General features: G+C 40.2%; 1 protein-coding gene across 3 annotated transcripts; it reads left to right on the top strand.

The window, feature by feature from the left end:
* The first annotated feature begins 1,907 nt into the window (after nt 1-1,907).
* On the top strand, nt 1,908-19,909 carry pals1b (protein associated with LIN7 1, MAGUK p55 family member b). Of its 3 annotated transcripts, none has more exons than XM_071467728.1 (14): nt 1,908-2,117; nt 5,659-6,147; nt 7,603-7,811; nt 11,100-11,177; nt 13,692-13,799; nt 14,309-14,470; nt 14,918-14,995; nt 15,087-15,270; nt 16,448-16,516; nt 16,663-16,734; nt 17,432-17,593; nt 17,874-18,076; nt 18,314-18,424; nt 18,876-19,909. In XM_071467728.1, the coding sequence occupies exons 2-14, from the start codon at nt 5,820-5,822 to the stop codon at nt 19,050-19,052; spliced, it is 1,941 nt and encodes a 646-aa protein (XP_071323829.1). In that variant the 5' UTR covers nt 1,908-2,117; nt 5,659-5,819; the 3' UTR covers nt 19,053-19,909. The 3 variants fall into 3 exon arrangements, with proteins under 3 accessions (XP_071323829.1, XP_071323827.1, XP_071323828.1); XM_071467726.1 differs by having other exon boundaries at nt 13,680-13,799; XM_071467727.1 differs by lacking the exon at nt 1,908-2,117 and adding an exon at nt 2,136-4,002 and having other exon boundaries at nt 13,680-13,799.
* The last annotated feature ends 367 nt before the right edge of the window (nt 19,910-20,276 follow it).

Genomic DNA, 20,276 nt, shown 5'->3' with positions numbered 1-20,276 from the left:
ACATCGTTCTGTTGGTACTTTAAAGTAAAGTATGTGAGTACTTCCTCCACCAATGCTCCTTCCATATACAAAGAAAAAACAGCTGCACTGGAATGAATCACTGTAAAGAAAGGAGGGTTTAACTGTCTCTCTTTCCAGGAGGGTAAGTATTTAAGAATCAGGAACTGGCAGGAAAGAGCCTAATGAAGAAAAGAGGTTAAGCACAGAGGTGTCTGAAAGGATTAACCTAATAGAAAATGCAGCAGGAAAAAGGCGGCTTCAGGCTTTGGTGAAGATATTTCTGAGGCAGTATGAGATTAGACAGTTTCTGTTCTGCTCTGCAAGGTGAAATGACAGTAGATCCCATTAGCTGGTGATGATTAATAGTGCTGTGACAAGAACTTAGTTAAATTCATTTATGTGAATGTGTATAAAATGCGTGGAATGTAAGGGGATCAGTGTGAAGATGACTGTAGAAAATAACGACACATTTTTCATGCCCTCAAGTGCAATAAGTGTATCTTTATTAAAAATACACTGACAGAGTAACAAGAGCTTTACTGAGCATTTCATCTTTAAGTTGCTCCATGAGTTTATAATTTTCCTAGATGTACTTAAACCTGTTTAGGCCTTAGGGATAAAAACTAGTGGCAGGATGGTTTGTGATTATTGAGATGTGTACAAGGAAATAATGATCTGAAAGCTCTGACTGTAGACGAAAAGTCTGTATTTTGTGTGCACTTGCTGTTTCCCAGTGGTGGAGAGAAATTAAGTACTTTTATTTCCAATTGTATTCCAGATTAAACCACAGTATATACTGTAAAGGGGTTAGCCCCATCACCTACGTTAGGGTGCTGCTTATACATTAATACATACAGTGGCGTCAAAGTAGTCAGACCCCTTCACTTTTTGCACACTTGAGTGTGTTGCAGATTAAAATTTAAATTGATAAAACTGCTCCTTTTGCTGATCAGTCTAATCTCAGTAACAACAAAGTGAAAACATGTTTTTAGAGATTTTTTCCAAAGTTTATAGCAGCATATTACAGAAATAAATTAAATTATCTCTGAAGGACAGTTGTGTATCTATAATGTGTCTGAGAACTTGATAGTGGACTACACAGTGTGTAATTGTCTTACCTCTTTTTCCACCACAGCCCAAATGGCTGGTGAAGCTAACCAGACTGTACCAATCATCAGTCTGAAAAGGAAAACAGTTACAAAGGGGTTAGCCACATAAAACTGTTTGCTGTGATCTTTGTTCCTGTAGTTTTTGGAGTGAAGCACAAATGATTTGGTTGCAGCATCAGCAGTCTGTTGCTAGAAAATAAACAGAAGAATTAAACACAAGAGCTAGTACCACAAACTTACTTACTACTTAAAAATTTAGATCAGTATTTCAATCTTATCCTACTTTATAATTGAGAGGGAAATATTGTACTTTTTACTCCACTACATCAATTGACAACCATAATTAGTTACTCAGCAGATTTAGATTATTGATACAAAATATAATCAACAAATAAATTGTAATGTATTATTACAGACTAGCTACCCATGAGTATCAGCTGCAACATAAAAGTGATACTTTACAACTGAAATGCAATCATATAAGATACAGCATTCTGACTCTTCTATACAATGAATACTTTTACTTTTGGTATTTACTGCATTTTGAACACTTAATTACTTTTACCTCTGTAAAAAAACTGAATTCATAACTTCTCCATGTAACAGCGCATTTCGACATTGTGGAATTACTCCTTAAGTAAACGATCTAAAGTAAAAGAGTAAAAGATCTGCGTATTTGTCCCAGCAGGTATCACGTGTTGGCTGCAGCTTGGGAAACGCTAGTTCCGGGTCTGACAGAGAGGGGGCGCGGTAGAGACGCAGTGTTGCCAGGGAGACGACTCAAAACACCAGGCGCAGTTTCTCAGCAATGGCTACAAGTGTCCCGACTACGCCTGGACAAAACTCACTGCAGCGGGTGAACACGGTCCCGTTAAGACCGACCGAGAGAGAGATCTTGTGCTGTAACTGACCGCCCTGTGTGAATAAAACCCACATTTTCACTTCGTTGGATTATAAAGGAATAACCGGTTCTAACCCAAACCCATTCAGGTTGCTATCTTTAAAGTGGTGAGTACACGCAGTATGTTGTTGTGGGACAGCAGCCGTTAAGCTACGCAGTTAGCGGTACCAGGCTAGTAAGCTAGGTCCCATGCTATTGTTACGTTGATACTAGCCCAGGTCAGTGTTTTTCTAAATGGTTGTAATATTACTCGGTTGGCTGTTGTGTGTGAATGTGCCACACCGTTGCTGCTTTCGTAAAGTTGGGCAAGATAGATTAGCGTTGTTAATTATCCTGTACAAAATGAAAGACAAAGTTGTTGTAGTTCCTCCAGTGACTCACATTGAAATACGCCAGCTTTAAGATGATTTTGTTACCACAAGCCGAGCCAGGGGCTCCTTGTTGTTAAACCACAGAACTGTGACTAATGACTTAGAATATCTTCTGTTTTCTCCCTCTGGATATAAGCATGTAGCTAATTATAGCCAGAGATCTGGTTTTGGAGAAAAAACCCACCAAAACTCTTTATACATCATTTAGCAAGTGGCTTTCAGTGAGTAGTTCAAATACAGCAAAGTCTTCTAGACATGGACAGTAATTAATGACAACTAATCTAGGTGCTGTAGCTGACCTGCAATGACATATGTGGGAAAACTATCCTAATGAAAAGATGGGTACCACTTTGAGGCGCATCACAAAATCTGAGCAAGATTGGTTTAATTGTCTCTATATTAGAATGATTATAGTAAGTATGCGAGTGTAGACCATGCCATGTCACAGCCAACTATAGTAACTGTTGTTCACCTAGAATAGCCTTGAGCAAGTACATGTTTTTGTCTACTGGAGTGTCTCTGATAATGTACTCTAAACTTAATGTTCACTTATAAGATTTTACTAGCGCTTTCAGACAAATCTCGCCACCCTCCCCAGCAAGAAAACAGAAGAGTTTTCAACACACATTACTTAAACATTACTTCTGCCGAACCACTGTTTTACATAGAAGTCAGTTAACAGAACTGCTATCAAAGGAGAATATTCTAGTGCTACATTCACATAAATAAATTCTGGATTTCTTATACATCAGAGAGAGTAGCATGAAAGATTATGTACAACAACGTGAAGAAGGACAGGTCTATTCCTGAAAATGTGATAGCCTACAGGTCATAGTTTGCACAATTTTAATTTGAACTGCTAAGTACCTGTGTTTCTGGAGGATTTCATGCCAAATCCTCTTTATTTTGTAAGTATGTTGTATTTTTGGCCTTCTTTTGTCACCTCACCCAGTGTCAGTTAGTGGGCTTGCTGATGTGAGCATGTCACTGTCTTATTTGACATCACATGTCTGTGATCATGCAGTGGCCCTAAACTTGATCCACATAGCTGACTGTCACCAAACTTTTCACATTGCCTCATGTGTTTATGTCTGGTTTGGTGTGTGCACTTCCAGTTAGTCTCATTCTTCTACCCACGTCCCTCTGTCTCTTCCCAGCATCGCTCCAAGTGCTGTTGTGGCTACTGAGCCAGAGTAGAGCATGAGATCCCAGGCTTAATTAAGCCCATAGGAACAGATGGCCCACTGGCAGTCTCTGCTGTTTGTCAGCCGTACACCGCCACTCTAAACAGAGCTAAATGCTTCTGCAGGGGAGGGGTTTGGAAGCTTGGACCAAGAGCCAAGGGGATAGACCTGCCAGACGTAATTAGCTGTGGGAAGTAGGTAGAAGAGGGGGAGGGTCGCCATGCAGTGGTAGGTGACATGAGTGTATGACAGACTATGACATGAGCCTCAAAGGTGACTTTCAGTGACAAAGCTGTGTTTATTATTATGGTACCTGAGGGGTTTTCTTTATGCATACAGAAAGGTGTCTTTAACAGGTTAGCAGCACTAATGAGGACTGCTTAATGTGGGAATTATGATCTTTTTCACAAATCTGGTTCCAGGACACGTGCAGACAGGTATGTGGCAAGCCTGCAATATATTTAAGCCATGACAAGTTGGCAAAACAGAACCTAAGATTCTGCATCGTATTTAGCTAATGTCATTATGAGAAAGATAAAGTCATACTTATGGCTTTCTAGCTATATATGCTCCTGTTTTGGCCTGCAAAAATCACTTTGACCCTTCACTCTATGACTGTTCTTTCAAAATATCATTAAATATAGATTGAGCTTGGGTTATTTTTTTTCCTTTATAAATTGAACTAACATAAACTCCAAGTCATACTACCAATTTGCTAATCCAGATGAATACACGTAGTATCCTTAAAATAGATTATAATCCACACCGATAACAACATGGGCAGGTCAGGTGGTAGTAGTAGTAGGTGTGTCATGCATCACATTGCAATGCAATAGCTTTATGTGGCCACCCGTACATGGGCTACAGATGGATATTTCGATTAAGCTGTTCATAAGGATGGGACAACTGGGGACAGGTGTACCCAAGCAAATGGCTGGAATGAGACTGAACTGAAGGGATTTCAGGTGACTGAGGCCAGAGAGCTTTCTATGTAAGGAGTTAGATTAGTGGTGTGCTAGAAGAGTGGAGGTAAGAGCAAATGTTAGCCCTGATTAACAGGCAGCCAGCTACAAGGAGGGAAAAAGGTAATATTGACATATATTACAATAAAGCAACTCCTTAGTGTGACTGTGAGTTTGTCAAATACGTTAATTTATTGGTAATACTGAACACCAAACTGATGTTGACACAGGAAGTGAGTGTCAGAATGCAAACAAGTTACTTTTGCTGAACAGATTTTATTGATGCACAGGGAGAAAATTCACTTAACAACAGAAACACTGAAATAAATAACTTTGAAGAAAAACATTAGGCTGCAACTAAGGACTATTTTCATTATCAGTTAATTTGCTGATTATTTTCTTGGCTATGATCTATAAATCTTGAGAGTACAGTGAAAAATAGTTCAAAACCAATTCTGAGATGTCCAATTCAATGTGAAATGAATCGATAATAATCAACTAATCAAAATAGTTGCTATAATTTTTATCGATCAATAAACTAATAGTTTTATCCTTAATATACAGTGAATTACATTGCCCTAGACTATATAAAAGGATCCCATAAATATTTATGCAAATATAAAGTATAGGTAAAAAAGTTATGAGTAGTGCTGAAATTTAATAATGCTGATCATTGTTCTCCAATAGCCTTTTATATATACAAACAACAAATAAAGTACATATTTTGGAAAATAAAATAACCTTAGATTCATCATTCACAGCCTCTAAATTATAATACAGACTGTGAATGTGATGACAACCGAGGTGAGTATTTAATGAGCTATCAATCACTGTCAGAGTAGCAGCCAAGTATCTTATCTGAGAATTTAACCCTTTAACCCTTCTGGTCCTGTACCCTTCTGTCTATATTTTCCTAAGAAAGTGATAATAGTGACAGTTAATCAGGGATTCTTTCATCTTTATTTTTCACACTTCCTAAATTTTGTTGAAAATAATTTTTGCTGTGTCCTCTTTAAAAAATGGTAAAACTTTTTTTTTTCAAATACTTGACTTTGTTTACCATTAAAACTCTCAAAAAAAGTTGTTTGAAAACAACTAAGGAAATCTATTTTAACTCTGTTTGTATTTCAGGATGACAGATCACAGAAAGAACATAAAGGTCTGCATCCTTGGCTGGAGAGCTATGGCTCCTGAGTTGAGCAGTCTCAGCACCAGTGCCTCGTAACACCCAAGCATATCTCAGTAAACGCTGGTGGTGGTGGTGGTTTGAGCTGTACGCTGCTGCAGCAGGGATGATCACATCCCATATGAATGGTTATGTGCAAGAGGCCTCTGGTCAGGCCAAGAGCCACAGGGAGAGGGCCGTGGACTGTCCAGGAGAGGAAGGTAGCCTTGTCAAATCTCCACACTCCGGTGCCCACATGGAGAGGATCCAGCACTACCAGGAGGAGCTGAGGAAGAGGAGAGAGGAAGACAGCAGGGGGAAGCACGACATCGATCCCAATGCTTCACTGAGGCTCAAGAAGCTGTCACAGAACCCCAAGGTGGGGATTGACAATCCAACCTTTGAGGGAAAGGAGAAGGCAACTAAAGACACATGCTCCCAGGATCCTGTAGCCGGTGAGTTGAGAGGAGCAAGAGGTTGGGGGTTGGAAAGTCTTTACGAGGTCAAAGAAGGTAGAAAGAGGAAGGGAGGTCACAAAGGAGGGAAGAAATGCAGATAGAGAAGAATGGGGAATGGTGAGGTTTTACAAAAATTCAATGAAAACAAAAGGAGTTAAAACAATGACTATTGAGGAGGCAGAGCAGAGGGCAGCAGTGGAGGAGGGTGATGTGTTATACGGGTTGTCTGCCATCTCCACTGATTAGTGTCTTGGTCCCAAATCTGGACTGTGAAATACAGAGCCCGTTGATGGATCTAGGAAAATACAATAAATCCACTATGCTGATGTCTTACAGTACATAAGATGAGCCTGACCACCGTGGATCAACATGTTGCTTTGTTTGTGTGCACAAGATACGGCTAATCGTCCACTATTACAGTCACAAACAGGATGTTATCACTTGAAAAGAAGAGTTTCCTGAAATGATTTGCCATAGCTCCAGAGTGAAAAACAGTAATTTTCCTGATTAGAGCATTATGAATTTTTATGAATACATGGGTCTGACAGTACTTGGCTTTGTTATTAAAAGAAATGGTAAACATATATTTCTGTATGATTACTGTACAGTTTTTAGTATACTGTTTAATTACTACAGTAGGTACTGATGTTAATTCATCTATGAAATCTGCACTTCACAATATAATAGATAGTGAACATTACTGTAGATTACTGGAGTGTAAGTTGTTATATTCACTTAATACAAGCAATACCACATAAAGAAAATGCATTTTCAAGTAATATTTATTCATGATAAATCTCCAGCAATCATTGAATTGACATGCAGTTAACATTAAACAACTGAGTTTAGCAGAGATCCAAGAAAAGTTCAGTTGAAGGCAACTGGACTTGGTTGTAGATACTTGAGGATGTTTCACTTCTCATCCAAGAGGCTTCTTCCATTATGACAGTTTAGCAGAGAGATATACAGTGTTTACATGAGGTCTATGGCTTAGCTGTGGGATTATCGCCTGAAAGCAGTGGAGCAAAATCTGAGTGACTCAACAGCCTAAATCCAGTCTCCATTCAACGAAATGGGAAAGTGGTCTCAGACCTCTGGACCCCACATATGAAGTGACTTTCTTTTAGAAAAAACATGGTTCTAATAATAACAGAGAAATTGCGCCATTATGGAACTACATTTGTATATCTAGATCTTGTGTAACATGACTTTAGTCTTCGATGATGATGCTACGGCAAATCAAAAGCAGGTAGAATGTGCTGGTGGAGTCTTTCATATGCAAGTATATGACTTCAGATTTGAATGTCATTTCATTCAGAAGCTTTGCTTGTCAGAAATCCTGGTAGGCAAACAATACACATCCACGCCTTAAAGAAGTAAAAACTTCCTGACCTCTGTTATTTTGTCTCTGCCTCTCTATCACTCCTCTCACTGTCTGTGCCTCTTTCTCAGAGCTGGAGGAGTTGCTGCAGGCTCTGAAGAGTATGCAGCACTGCCTGACTGATGCACAGAGCCAGCAGGATGTGGAGCTGATAATGCAGCTCCTCGTCAAGGAGGACTTCAGGAATGCCTACACAATCTACAGTTCTGTTTCTCAGCAGATGAGCAGAGTCGGCCCCACCTCACCCCTCACAGCACAGGCACAGGATCTCTGCCAGGAGGTACGCATACTGGTCATTTTGAAACAGCTTGTTAAAGCTAAAAACAAAAATCATGTGGAAGCATTTCACTTTGCTGCAGTATGAATAAGTAAAAGTGATGACAATTTACATTAGGTCAGTGGCAACCTTGCTACTATTGCGTCTGTATTTATTAACTTGTTTATACTGCTGTGTCTTATAGTTTTGTTAATGTAAGTGGTCTCTGTGTCCACAGCTGCAGGAGAAACTGAATCAGGGAGAACAGGCTGACTTTTTCCTCAGAATAATGAATAACTCTCTTTAATTTTTTACATATTTTTAACCATGCCACAAAACCAACTCTGTACCTCATGAGACTAGCAGTGGTCTCCAAAGAAGAAGCAGCTTGTGCATAAAGGCGCTTAGATTGTGCTCGCCAATTTGTGGTTTGGACCCTGTTAAGCTTATATTTAGAGGCAAGCACCTCTATGACTAAAGTAACTGAACAAACTCAGTGAAGCATGAAAAATCTTTGCCGGTGGTGATGATTAATTCAACAAAGCTGCCCAAAACATAGCCATGCCAGTCTAAGTAATTATAAAATGCAAATTGTCTGGTGGTTAACTAGGTGAGTGAAAACAAAAATGAGGTATTTGTGGGATCCAGGCAATGCGTGAAAATTGAGTGAGCTGGAAACAGGTACGAGGGTGCAAAATTTAAGTTTCAGAACTAGGGTGAAAAGGGGATAAGATGACATTTGAGACAAGAAAGGGACAGGATGAGAGAATGAAATAAAATGTAAACCTGGGGTTTGGTATTCTACTACTTCGCAAATGTATAAAACATCAGTGGGTTTTTTTTATTAGATTCCCTCATCCACCAGTTGCTGTTTCCTCTTTAAACAAGTTGACATTGCTGTCTCCTGAGCCCCAGTGCAGAGAGTGACAGAGAGCAAGAAACCATTCCAGTACTCACGTTAGAGAAGGTGGAAATCTGCCACACCTGACTTCCTCGTTGACAAAACACAAGCCAGTTGGTCTCTACTGAAGCGACGCGACAGTAATTGACTTGTATTCCTTCCAGAGCCAAGCCTCCGCACACTGAGAGCTCAAATGCAGCCTGTCACCCAGAGCCCAGTCCCTGTAAAAAGACATAAATTGTGATATGGTTTTCTGTGAATTAGGTAGAAGCTCTATACATCTTTGACAAGCTACACCCACAATAGGCACTTCATTAGGATTAGTGTCGACTTTTGATAGGTGTGACATGAGAGAATGTAATACAGGCTTTCAGCGCAGTCAGACTGGTGCAGTGTGATTTTTAGCTGATGGCTAGATGTGTAAGAGTCAACCTTGTTTTGATAAAACAGGCTGCTATGAGCTGTGTAGAGTTCATTCAAAGGGCGCCAAGCAGCACCGCTACAGAACTGCTATTCCACTCCTGACAGCAGTGGTTTCAACATACAGGGGCTGGGTAAGATGATCTGTTTTGCTTCACACACACATCACGTTGTCTCCCTGCATACAGTAAATCGGTGTGGGGACTCAGCTTCCGAAGCGCTTAACAACGTTTAAGAGTTTGAGCCACAGTGTGCCTACACTAAGTGGCTGTGCTGTGTGGCATTCAGATTGGTTGGTGGGTAAACTAATCTCCCAGCAGCCCTTGGTGCTGGCTGAGTGGTGCTGCACACCGCAGGAAGGATCTGGTCGGCCAGAAAAAGAAACTCCAGAGGCTTACAGCAGAGTGGGCTGAGGCACTGCACTGCTAGGGGGGAGGGGAAAATGCGTCACCTTGTTAGTGAGAGCTTTGATTAGTGTAATGGATGAACTAAGCTGTAAACAGGACGAAGAGGAAGAGGCAGAAAGACGGAGTAGCAGAGCACCAAAATGTCAGCTGTCACAATTCAGCAAACAGTGCAAGCCACAAACAATAGCATTTCCCACCGAATGACAACACAAGAACCAAATGATTAAAATAGAAACATCTAACGGAGAAAAGAAAGACAGGAATAAAAATGGAGCAGAATGGAAACTCTGAGAAGTCATGGAAGAGAAGTGTAGTGTGACGTTGTTTAGGCAGGTGCTTTCCAAGTTTGTGCTTGTTGAATTTGGTCAAATATAAGTTACATGTGTGAACACACACAATGAAAAGAAATCAAGTGGTGAATTTTGTTTTAGTTTTTCCAAGTTTAACAGCCAGCACTTAAGATGTTGCTTTACAGCAGAGTGAATAAGGAGCACTTTTTCCGTCTGGAATGTGAAATCCTACTGAGAGTTGCTAATGGAGAGCCAAATACTGTGTGTGTGTGTGTGTGTGTGTGTGTGTGTGTGTGTGTGTGTGTGTGTGTGTGTGTGTGTGTGTGTGTGTGTGTGTGCGTGTGTGCGTGTGCGTGTGCGTGTGCGTGTATGTATGTCTGTACACATATGGGTTTTTATTTTCCTCACAAATCTGTGACAATCCAAACTTCTTATCATGCAGTTTCCTCATTACTAAAGTAATAACACAACATGACGTTTTTTTTATGTACCATATGTAGGTTTAGTCTCTGCTTACAAATATTTATGCAACCTCCATTTGGTGGTAAAGTGTTTGTGTCAGTAAAATGCACAACACACTGTATGAAAATCAGTACCCAAACTGAGCAAGTACAAGTACAAACAAGTACAGTAAGATCAAAAGATGTTCTGCACCAATTGTCACTAAATGAACTTTATATGAATTGTGTGTTTCTGTAAATTAGAGAATATATTATACAATTAGAAAGTAAAGAATACAATTAGAAAGTAATTTTAGGATATTTATAGGATTTTAGGGGTGACTAAAGGAAAAGGTACTATCATAAGGCAGTGAAAATTTCGGATATCTTGATACTAGGATGTGTGAAAAGCTGACAGCCTCCCCTGAGATTTGCACCGGGGAATGGGTCATTGAGTAACCAAAATCCTAAAAGTTTATCCTCTGAGGAGCTTTAATACATTCATCAAATATGTTTGCTTTCTGCTTTTCAGATTGGAAATTTGGAGAATTGGCATTAGAACTTGCTTAACATTAAATAATGCATTATTTCTGCTTTTTAAAATGTATGATGAAGAACAGTCAGAACAGAAAATTGTCAGAAATTAAGGCTCAAGTTGCATCATTTTTACTCACAAAGTAAAAGTTTTACTAAGTTGTCTTAATTTTTTAAGGAATATTAGACTGGAGATCATGATTGTAGTTTTTATTATACAAAAAATATTCAATTGAAAAATGTACTGTTTTTGCTAATAAACTCTTTCTTATCATACAGTTTACCTCACCTTAGTGCTGTGTGTCTGTGTTTCTCTACAGGTACAGAAGATTCTCCAGTCCAGCCAACAGAAGGAGGGTTTGGAGCTCAGGGCTCTGCTCACAAATCCTCATCTCCAGGTCAGCGATCAGCTCACCAGCTGTGATTTATCATAACTCCCTTTGACTCACAATATGATCATAATCTAACAGCAGTGGGGCTCAGCAAGCCTGCAGAGATTTATAGGCCAACTCATTTTATTTAACTAATATGCTGATAATTGAAATTCTGGAATACGGATTGCAGTGGGGAAATTGTTTCTCTTGCAGCTTCCTCTTGGAGATCAGAGGTCAGGTCAGTATAGAATAGTCCATATACTATCAGAGGAGAGAATAGGACGCACCGACTCACCAGCTTACCAGCTTAAAGACAACTGAAGGACAGTCTGCCACCTTATTGCCAACATATGTACCTGTGATTCATATGGTATGGTCGTGATACAGTACACTGCATGTACACACATGACAGATATAGAAAGCAGCCACTTCAAGAAGGAAGTCATAAGGTCATGTCGTGTTGATAGCCCATGAGGAATGAATTGTTTTGCTCAAGGACATCTGAGCAGGTCAGATGCTTGTTTTACAAATTAAATATTTTATGACACATTAATTTTATTATTGGCTATTATTTTAGGGTGTGCAAAAGTCAAAATTTTCAAGGTCATCAGGTTTTTTTGCTCTAAAGATTAATGTAGTTGGTCTCAAGAAAGGCCATTATGTAAATTAGGCTGTAATGTGGGTGAGCTCTCTTGGTAATGAAAAAGCACAATCGGTGTGTTCTTCACAGCAGAGTGCTTGTCGGTTTCCTTTAGATTAATTAAAAGGCAGCGTAAAAAGTACGAGATTTGACCGGTTTGTGTGTGAGTGTTGAACACATCATGCAGCTGTGTAGTTTACAATTTCATTGCATCGAGATACAACGGTTTAGACTGATGAAGGCTTTAGTAAGGTTTACGGCTATGGGTGGAAATACTGTCCTCATGGCAAGGTGAATTCTCCTCCTAATCTCATAAAGTAGATTAAAGATGATGTCAGACAATAAATTACAAGATGTACGTGGTTTATCTGTGATACAAAAAATATCTAATATAGAGGGGTCGAAACGTCGGAGACACCTTTAATTTAAAGTATATGTAATGAATCGTTTGCAAAGACCTCTCTGTCCACTTGAGGGACATGCCCTTGGTTGCGGTTTAAGCAGGTTCAGTGTGGCAGTAGCCTATTTAGTAATGATCTTACTAAGGCTGCTGTGGGTACAACTGATGAACTTTACAATTAATATGTTCCTCTTAGGTGTGCCACATGCTTCATCCTCATGGAAATGATTAGATCACATAGAGAGATCACAGGCCACTTCCACAGCTGTGTAAGGAGTCACGTTATGAAAAGCCTCATGCATTTGTTCCTGATTATCTGTGCGTCCATTTAATGGCAAATCTGTTTAGCATTTTGTACGTCAACATGAAAAGAATCAAACAGGTATTGAAGTTGCGTCACTTTGAAGTGACTCCAACTGCTGATGCTCTACATTTGTCAGCTTAAGCTTCAGTGATTCAGGTGTAGAAAAAAATGTAGTCACATTATCAGACCGTCATCCTCCATTAGCGAGTCAGTAAGGTGAGAAAAGACCTCAGGTGGATGTCTCTGTTGTGATTTTACGGTTGAGGGTCCTGACAAGGGAGCGCCACGGGGTCTGATGTTTGACCCATGTGACCGTGTGAACTACCAATTCTCCAACTGGCCTGTTTAACCCCTCCACTGAGTCGGAACCATGTAGCCAGTGGGGGCAGCATGATGTGATGTGAGCCCGCCTTGTGGCACAGAAAGTGGAACAGATTATGTTGGTTTCTCTGTGGGGAGCCAGAGGATCACATGAGTCACCCTGTAAACTGCACAGGTAAACAGCCTCATACCCAAAACTAACGGAGACAGGTACATGTGTGAGAGGAATAGGTCCCCCTCAAGTCCACCCCTTTCACCATTTTCTAGGACACATTATCCTCACGAGCAGGGAGGCCAAAGGTGTTTGATGATTGATGGCAGTGGATCCCGACTCCTAAATGCAAGGGGAGATTAAGACGGATTGCGTGTACGCCAAAGCTTAGCCTGGCCTCTGGTCTCTCAGGTCCCCTCTGCTGCAGCACAGAGAAACTAATTTGGACGGACGGTTATTAATTGTGAGGTACGGAGCGCTTGTCACATTAAATGAAGTGAAGGAGCAATCTCTGTATTATTTCTGGCGTAGAGGTGGGTTTGCTGACTGCTCTTGTTAAAAAAGATGGGTGGTAGGTAAGTTTCTGGTAGCAGGTGCATGTCTAAGGGAATTTGTTATCACTTCTCTTTCATTGAACAAGCACAAACCATGAACATTTTGACTGAAACTGTACTAGATTTACGATCATTTTATTTCCATGCCAACCATAGCTGTAACAAAGAACATTTCCCACTCAGTCTCTTTACCTCACACTGCCCTCTCCATTATTTCTGTCTGTCTGTGTTTCTGTGTATTGTGTGTCTGTAAAATTCCTCTGTGTTCGTGCTGTTTGTCTCTATGTGTGTCTTTGTATTTGTTTTATGTGGCAGGCACTGATGCAGGCCCACGACAGTGTGGCGGGGCAGGAAATGGAAGAGGAAAATGTGACCCAGTACCTTGGAGAGACAGTGAAACTGGTGCGGCTAGAGAAGGCCCGTGACACTCCACTGGTAAGACACCATCAATAGTCTTTTTCAGCTGCTCATGCCTAATGTTTGCATATGTCTTTCTGTGTTTTCTCACAGTTAATCAACCATTTAAACTGGTTAATGCTTTATAACTGACTTGTGAATGCTGTAAATCCGCATTACAGGGGGCAAAGTAAAGCATGAAAACAAGAAAATATTGAAAAATGTCACACAACATTCACAGTGAGCTATTTTAATAAAGCAGCAAAAAAGCTTTGGCATAAATGAAACACTGAGGTATATATGGGTATTTAGCTTTTGTGTATTGTGTGTAAAGTCCAGTGAAACGGTGTCAGTGTCAGTGCACAAATGAACAGGGCAGCAGAATGCCTGTCAGTATGTTTGTTTGTGTTAAAGCTGTTCAGCGTCAGTCTGCAGAATATTATCAGTTTCAGGTGTTTCTTTTCATTTACGTTAATAATCCAATGTGTTGGTTATCTTGTAAGATCATATAAGAACTCTGTGTGTGTGCGTGTGTGTGTGGCCATCAGGGTGCGACAGTACGTAACGACATGGACAGTGTAGTGGTGAGTCGTGTGGTCAAAGGCGGAGCAGCAGAGCGGAGCGGCCTCCTCAGCGAGGGAGACGAGATCCTGGAGATCAACGGGATCTCTTTACGTGGGAAACACGTCAATGAAGTTCACGACTTACTGGTGAGGGGCAGGGGCTTTCCATACAGTGCCCAGATATTTCCGGTGCTGTTTTGATTCTTCATAATAATTCATGGGAATTAACTCTGTTACAAGTTTATTTTAATTTCATGGGTATAGTTAGAGTTCACCTAAAGGTTATTGAGATGTTTTAAAATCTAAAATGATGTACATTTGAAACCATAAAAGGCATTAGAATTTATTCATAATGGGTCGTCTGTTTGTCTATAGCTGGTGACATTAAGTATTACTCACACAATGCCCATCCACTTATAGCTTAGCAGCAGTTGTTGGATGCTCTCTCTTAAAATATAACATACATCCATCTACATATAATAAAAAGTGCTAAAAGTTTTAGCCACTAGGTAAATATAGTCAGTAAGAAATAATCTTCTATGGAAATGAATTCCCTGTCATGTTTAATTCATTGCATCTCATCTTTTCCATCAGCAACAAATGCATGGCACTCTGACCTTCCTCCTCATCCCGAGCTCTCAGATTAAACCTGCTCCACACAGACAGACTGTGGTAAGTCTCTAATGATGTGGTTGTGTGTGTGTGGGATCGCCTGTCGGCTTGCATGTAACGCCAGCCTTGACATTGTAAACCCTGTCCTCAGATGCATGTACGAGCTTACTTTGACTATGACCCTTCCGATGACCCCTTTGTGCCATGTCGGGAGCTGGGCCTGTCCTTCCAGAAGGGAGACATCCTCCATGTTATCAGCCAGGACGACCCCAACTGGTGGCAGGCCTACAGGGACGGAGATGAGGACAACCAGCCTCTGGCTGGACTCATTCCAGGTAGGGATGGGACTTGGGCTGAATATCAATATTTAATGTACTGCTTCATCAGGGTAGATAACAACTACAAGGACATCCTGCCCCCAGTGCAAAAGAAAATCATATATAAGGATGCTAAAATGCATGATAATGTGTTTCACATTCTGTTTTTGAATACAAATGACATATAGATGTGGTGCAGCAAACTACAACACACTGTTCAAACTGTATTAAAACTAAATTATATAATACATACAGTTGTATATTTTACAGTGTTTGTCCTTATACATGCTTTTTTCATTTGGCCTGTTAGGTATTTTCACAACCTCTGCAGTGTATGTGACTTACAATGTCAGAAAAGGAGCAACACAACTGGAGTTGCATGCAAACAGGGGTTGTGGGAATAAACATCAGCAGATGTAGTGGAACTGAAAGAAAGGCTGAACTGCCAGAACAGACAACAATTCTAATGTTTAACAGTCTGTAGTAGAAGACGCATCCTTGTCTTTTAATCTTGTTAATTACCTTTAACTAAAAAAAAACTAAATGTGTTATGTATTCTAAAAATATTAGTAAGTAATACTACTAGCACACATAAAATAAACAGTAGTAATTGATACCAGCATATCAATTAATGTATAATTCATAAACCACACAAGACAACTTGTCATGATATCAGGTCTGGTTGATTATTAATTGGAGCCCTAGCAGCACGTGAGAATACAGTCACAGAGAAGTGCTTGAGACTTGGCTGTGACTAATAACTAACCTAGCGCTGCATAAACCATCCTGGCAGGAAACACCACCCATCTGTCACGTCAAGCAGATTAAAACAAACACCTAAGAATTAAGAATTATTTGTGATTACACTCTGACCCAGGTCTGCTGTAGGTGGAAGAAAATTAGGTTAAGCACGTATGGAAAGTCTAGGAAGAGTATGAAAAAACATTTCTAGTTCTACAAAAGCTCTGGACCTGTAAATGTTTGCAATTTGTAGCCACTTAGTACAGTGGTGCAGTGCATTCAGTGGTGCATGTTATCCATCAACTACCATGTGATACATTTAGTTGAACACAGACCAAAATGTTGAAACACATTTTTAAATAAACAGGGGCTTTTGAAATGGAAAACACACTGAATCTGTGCATCTATATTTGCAGTGTTGGGTAGCTGACCTGTTTCCATTTGCTTTTCTCAGGGAAAAGCTTCCAGCAACAGAGAGAGTCCTTGAAGAAAACTATAACAGACAGGAGTCGAGAGCAGCAAGGTGAATGAATAATGTTAAAAACAAAAGATATGATTTGCAAACTGAAACATTTTGCTTCCTCTGTGACTCATAAAAATAACATTTGCAGTAAGTGAAAAGATAATCCACACTGACGGATAAATTCTTTTCATGTGTAATTATGTCAGGGAAACTTTGGTATGCAAAGAAGAGCAAGAAACAGAGGAAGAAGAGCACATCCAACTTGAGCAAAAACACTGGTAAGACTCGACCTTTTCTTTTTTTTCTTGCTGTTTCTCATCAGCTGCTGGACAAATTGAGAAGTGGGTTGCTGGTTTAAGAACAATACCACTGAGGAGCTACACACTTAACCCACAGAACGCCTCCCACTGTCTCTCTTCATTTTCCCACTTGTGACAGAGGGCTTCCATACTGGGCAGCTGCCAAGTGTCCACACACTGTCAGTATTAACCCCACACGTTAGCTGGAGCTGACACGTCCTGTCGTTCTCACAGCAGCTTGTCCAGACTTGGTTTGTCACAAGTCAGATTAGTCCTGTCTTCACAGACGGGATCAGAGGTGGCACCAACAGGTGCCCAGCAGGTGCCTAAATGGTTTGGAGGGTGTTATTACTTCACACATAGAAACACATTTATACACAGACACACACAGCTCACTGGCTGATAGACTGTGGTTGTGTGTTTTATGTGTGTAAAGGTATAAATATGAAGCAGGGTGTTGCTGAAAAAGACTGTGGATGCACTGAAAATCTTTTGCACTAAACCACAAATAATAAGAAAATATTGTGACATTTTCTAGATCTCTAAATCCTCTCACCTCTTTCCTGCCTCCACAGGTAGGTCAAAGGTCAGAGTAAGTGACAGAGCAGAAGAGCTAGAGGGGATTTGGTATGTTGGTCTGGGATGTTTCATTAACCCTTCCCAACTGTCTTCTCAGACTACGATGACATCCTGACCTACGAGGAGATGTCCCTTTACCACCAGCCTGCCAATCGTAAACGCCCCATAGCTCTGATTGGTCCTACAAACAGCGGTCACGATGAGCTGCGCCGGAGGCTTCTCTCCATTGAACCAGAAAAGTTTGCTGTTGCGGTGCCACGTAAGTCCACACTTTGTCAAGGGTTGGGGACATGGCAACGTTAAATACGCAACCATTTTTTCAAATGAGGAACAAACATTTGTGATTGAGTAAAGAATTCAAATCAAGACCAGGTTTTTTCAACTTTTACTGCGCAAAATACTCTATACTCAATTCTCAATTAAATTACTCAACACAAAATTAGGTCTAGGCGCACCTTTAGTTTTTAAATGCCAAAAATGGTGTAAGGAATGTTGCAATAAGTCAAAGTCAACTATTTCCCATCTTTTTCATGACTCAGACACAACCAGAAACCCGAGGATACATGAACGAAATGGGCGCGAGTACCATTTTGTGAGTCGGCCTTCCTTTGAAACTGACTTGGCGGCAGGGAAGTTCATAGAGTCAGGGGAATATGAGAAGAACCTGTACGGGACCAGCACAGACTCAGTCCGACACGTCATCAACTCTGGACGCATCTGTTTGCTCTGCCTGCACACGAGGGTAGGAAACCTGTCACTGTCGGGGCAACTGTCAACATTGTTCCTGTCGAACATTAATTACAAGTCTCGTTTTATCCATGATCATTCATGATAACAATCTTTGAAGTGATAAAACTCATTCCTGCTGACTGATACAGCAACTGTTTTGTAGCCAGTAAAGAATATAGTGCTTGGTCAGTTTTCAGTCCTATTTTTTCTTTTCATTTCATATATTTGTCTCTGTTCTTCCTCTTGTCAGTCACTGCGAGTGTTGAGATCCTCCAACCTCAAGCCCTATGTCATCTTCATCGCTCCTCCTTCTCAGGAACGACTACGCACCCTGCTGGCCACAGAGGGGAAAACACCAAAGGTACCCACTGTGCATCCATTATATATACAACTCATTTGTATCATTTGTATCATTTGTATATGATGCAGTTATTTGCATAACAAACATCTTTCAGCAAAAGATTCACAGCTGAAAAAAAAAAATCCTTTAGGCACCCTGAGGTAGAGCAAGGCAAGAGGTTATACTTTTTTCTTTTTTAATCTGGACATGTTGCTTAAAATGCTGACTGGGTTCAACCTTCATTAGGGCAGAAACAGCAATAACAGATGTTAATTTTGTTGCTCTAAATATACATTACACCAGAAGAAGAAACACAGCATTATATAATGAAATAACCGACAGATACAGAGAACACAGCTATCGTGTATATATATATAAATATCAAAATCATAAAAATAAAAAACAAAAATGGCTTTAACATTAAGCCTCTGTCACTGTCTTAAACTGGTATGTTGTGGTTTTCTGTGCACAGCCGGAGGAGCTGAAGGAGGTGATTGAAAAGGCCCGTGAGATGGAGCACAATTTCGGTCACTTCTTTGATTCAACCATCGTGAACATGGATCCTGACCAGGCTTTCCACGAGCTGCGCAGGCTGATAGACAAGCTGGACACTGAGCCACAGTGGGTGCCCACCTCCTGGCTGTGCTAGAGGTCACAGGGTCTCACTGTGACGAGTCTCAGGGCAGAAAGAGGTAAACCGAGAAGATTTTAAAAATGAAGGACAGACACTGGTAAATTGTCGCTGGATTTTCACTTGTGCATTCTCCTCGTTTGTAGAGGAGGTGGTTGTTACCACATGTCGCAGGGACGGACTCTTTTTGCTGATGTGTGTGTCTTTGTGGGTGATTCTTTTTTTTTTCTTTGTTTGTTTTATTAAGGTTCTTGATCTCCCAGTTTTATGCAAAGTCATTTATCAAACAAATAGAAAGATTTCTATCTTATTTGTAATAGTTATTTATAATTGTAAATATATATTTTCTAGACAAAATATTTTATTGTTGCATTTCGTGTGTGTGTGTGTGACATCTAAAACAGTACACTCCACTGGAAGAGTGTTGATGTCACAATTATTAAATGGCTTCCTGATCATGCAGTAAGCCAAAGATCTGGTACAGTAGCAAACAGAGGAGAAACTCGTGCTGAAAGCGGCAGCAGTGTAGCGTCTTCCACACAGAAAAACTAAGGTACAATCTGCTGTAACCTGCACAGTTTTGGGCAACGTCCTCTACACCAATATCAGTATTAGTTTGTGTTGTCTCATGTCTCATTTACCCCGTGATAACAGACCTTAAATCTAAGGGTTTGCCTCTAGCTGGTATCATTACTATCAGTATATCATACTGAAAAGTACTGCTGAGATTTTTTTTTTTTTTACCAGTATTGTAGCAACAAAACATCATATCATTTAGTGAACAGTAACTTCAACAAATGCTGTATTGCAGGGTACTCATTAAATTATAAGCACAATTCTGGAAAAGTGTTAATAAAATCTGATGCACATGTGAACGAGTGTTACATACTGTATGCATTGATTTATCTACCCTGGAGGAACTTTTATTTTAAATGTTTGCATTATTGCTCTTACAACAAAGATACTAATTCAAATCTTGCAAATACCTATTTAAAGATTCTGTTACATGTAGCATTCTGGTGCAAAACGGCTGCCACTCCTCACAGAGCTGAGTCACCTCAACCAGTGGACCCTGACAACTGACACAAGTTAGACCACAGACCCCCCATTTGATAAGATTTTTTCCCCTGGGTCCTCCATCTGATAAAATTTTGGCTTTTAGATGTTTTATTACAGAAAGTGTTTCATCCCATGATGAAAATAGTCATACATTCGGACATTGTGTTACTTATGGATGGAAAT

This window comes from Trachinotus anak, unplaced genomic scaffold (genome assembly GCF_046630095.1).
Source record: "Trachinotus anak isolate AG129_WGS33_773 ecotype Australia unplaced genomic scaffold, CSIRO_AGI_Tana_v1 ptg000031l, whole genome shotgun sequence".
Classification (NCBI taxonomy): Eukaryota; Metazoa; Chordata; class Actinopteri; order Carangiformes; family Carangidae; genus Trachinotus; species Trachinotus anak.
The sequence above is the reverse complement of the archived record's forward strand: the minus strand, read 5'-3'. Positions and strand labels throughout refer to the sequence as shown.

Bases quoted from the DNA above. Each gene is read 5' to 3' on its own strand.
- pals1b (XM_071467726.1), top strand. From the start codon at position 5,820: ATGATCACATCCCATATGAATGGTTATGTGCAAGAGGCCTCTGGTCAG. The intron at 13,800-14,308 runs GTAAGACACCAT...TGTGGCCATCAG, and splicing joins AGGCCCGTGACACTCCACTG to GGTGCGACAGTACGTAACGA. The intron at 18,077-18,313 runs GTAGGAAACCTG...TCCTCTTGTCAG, and splicing joins TGCTCTGCCTGCACACGAGG to TCACTGCGAGTGTTGAGATC.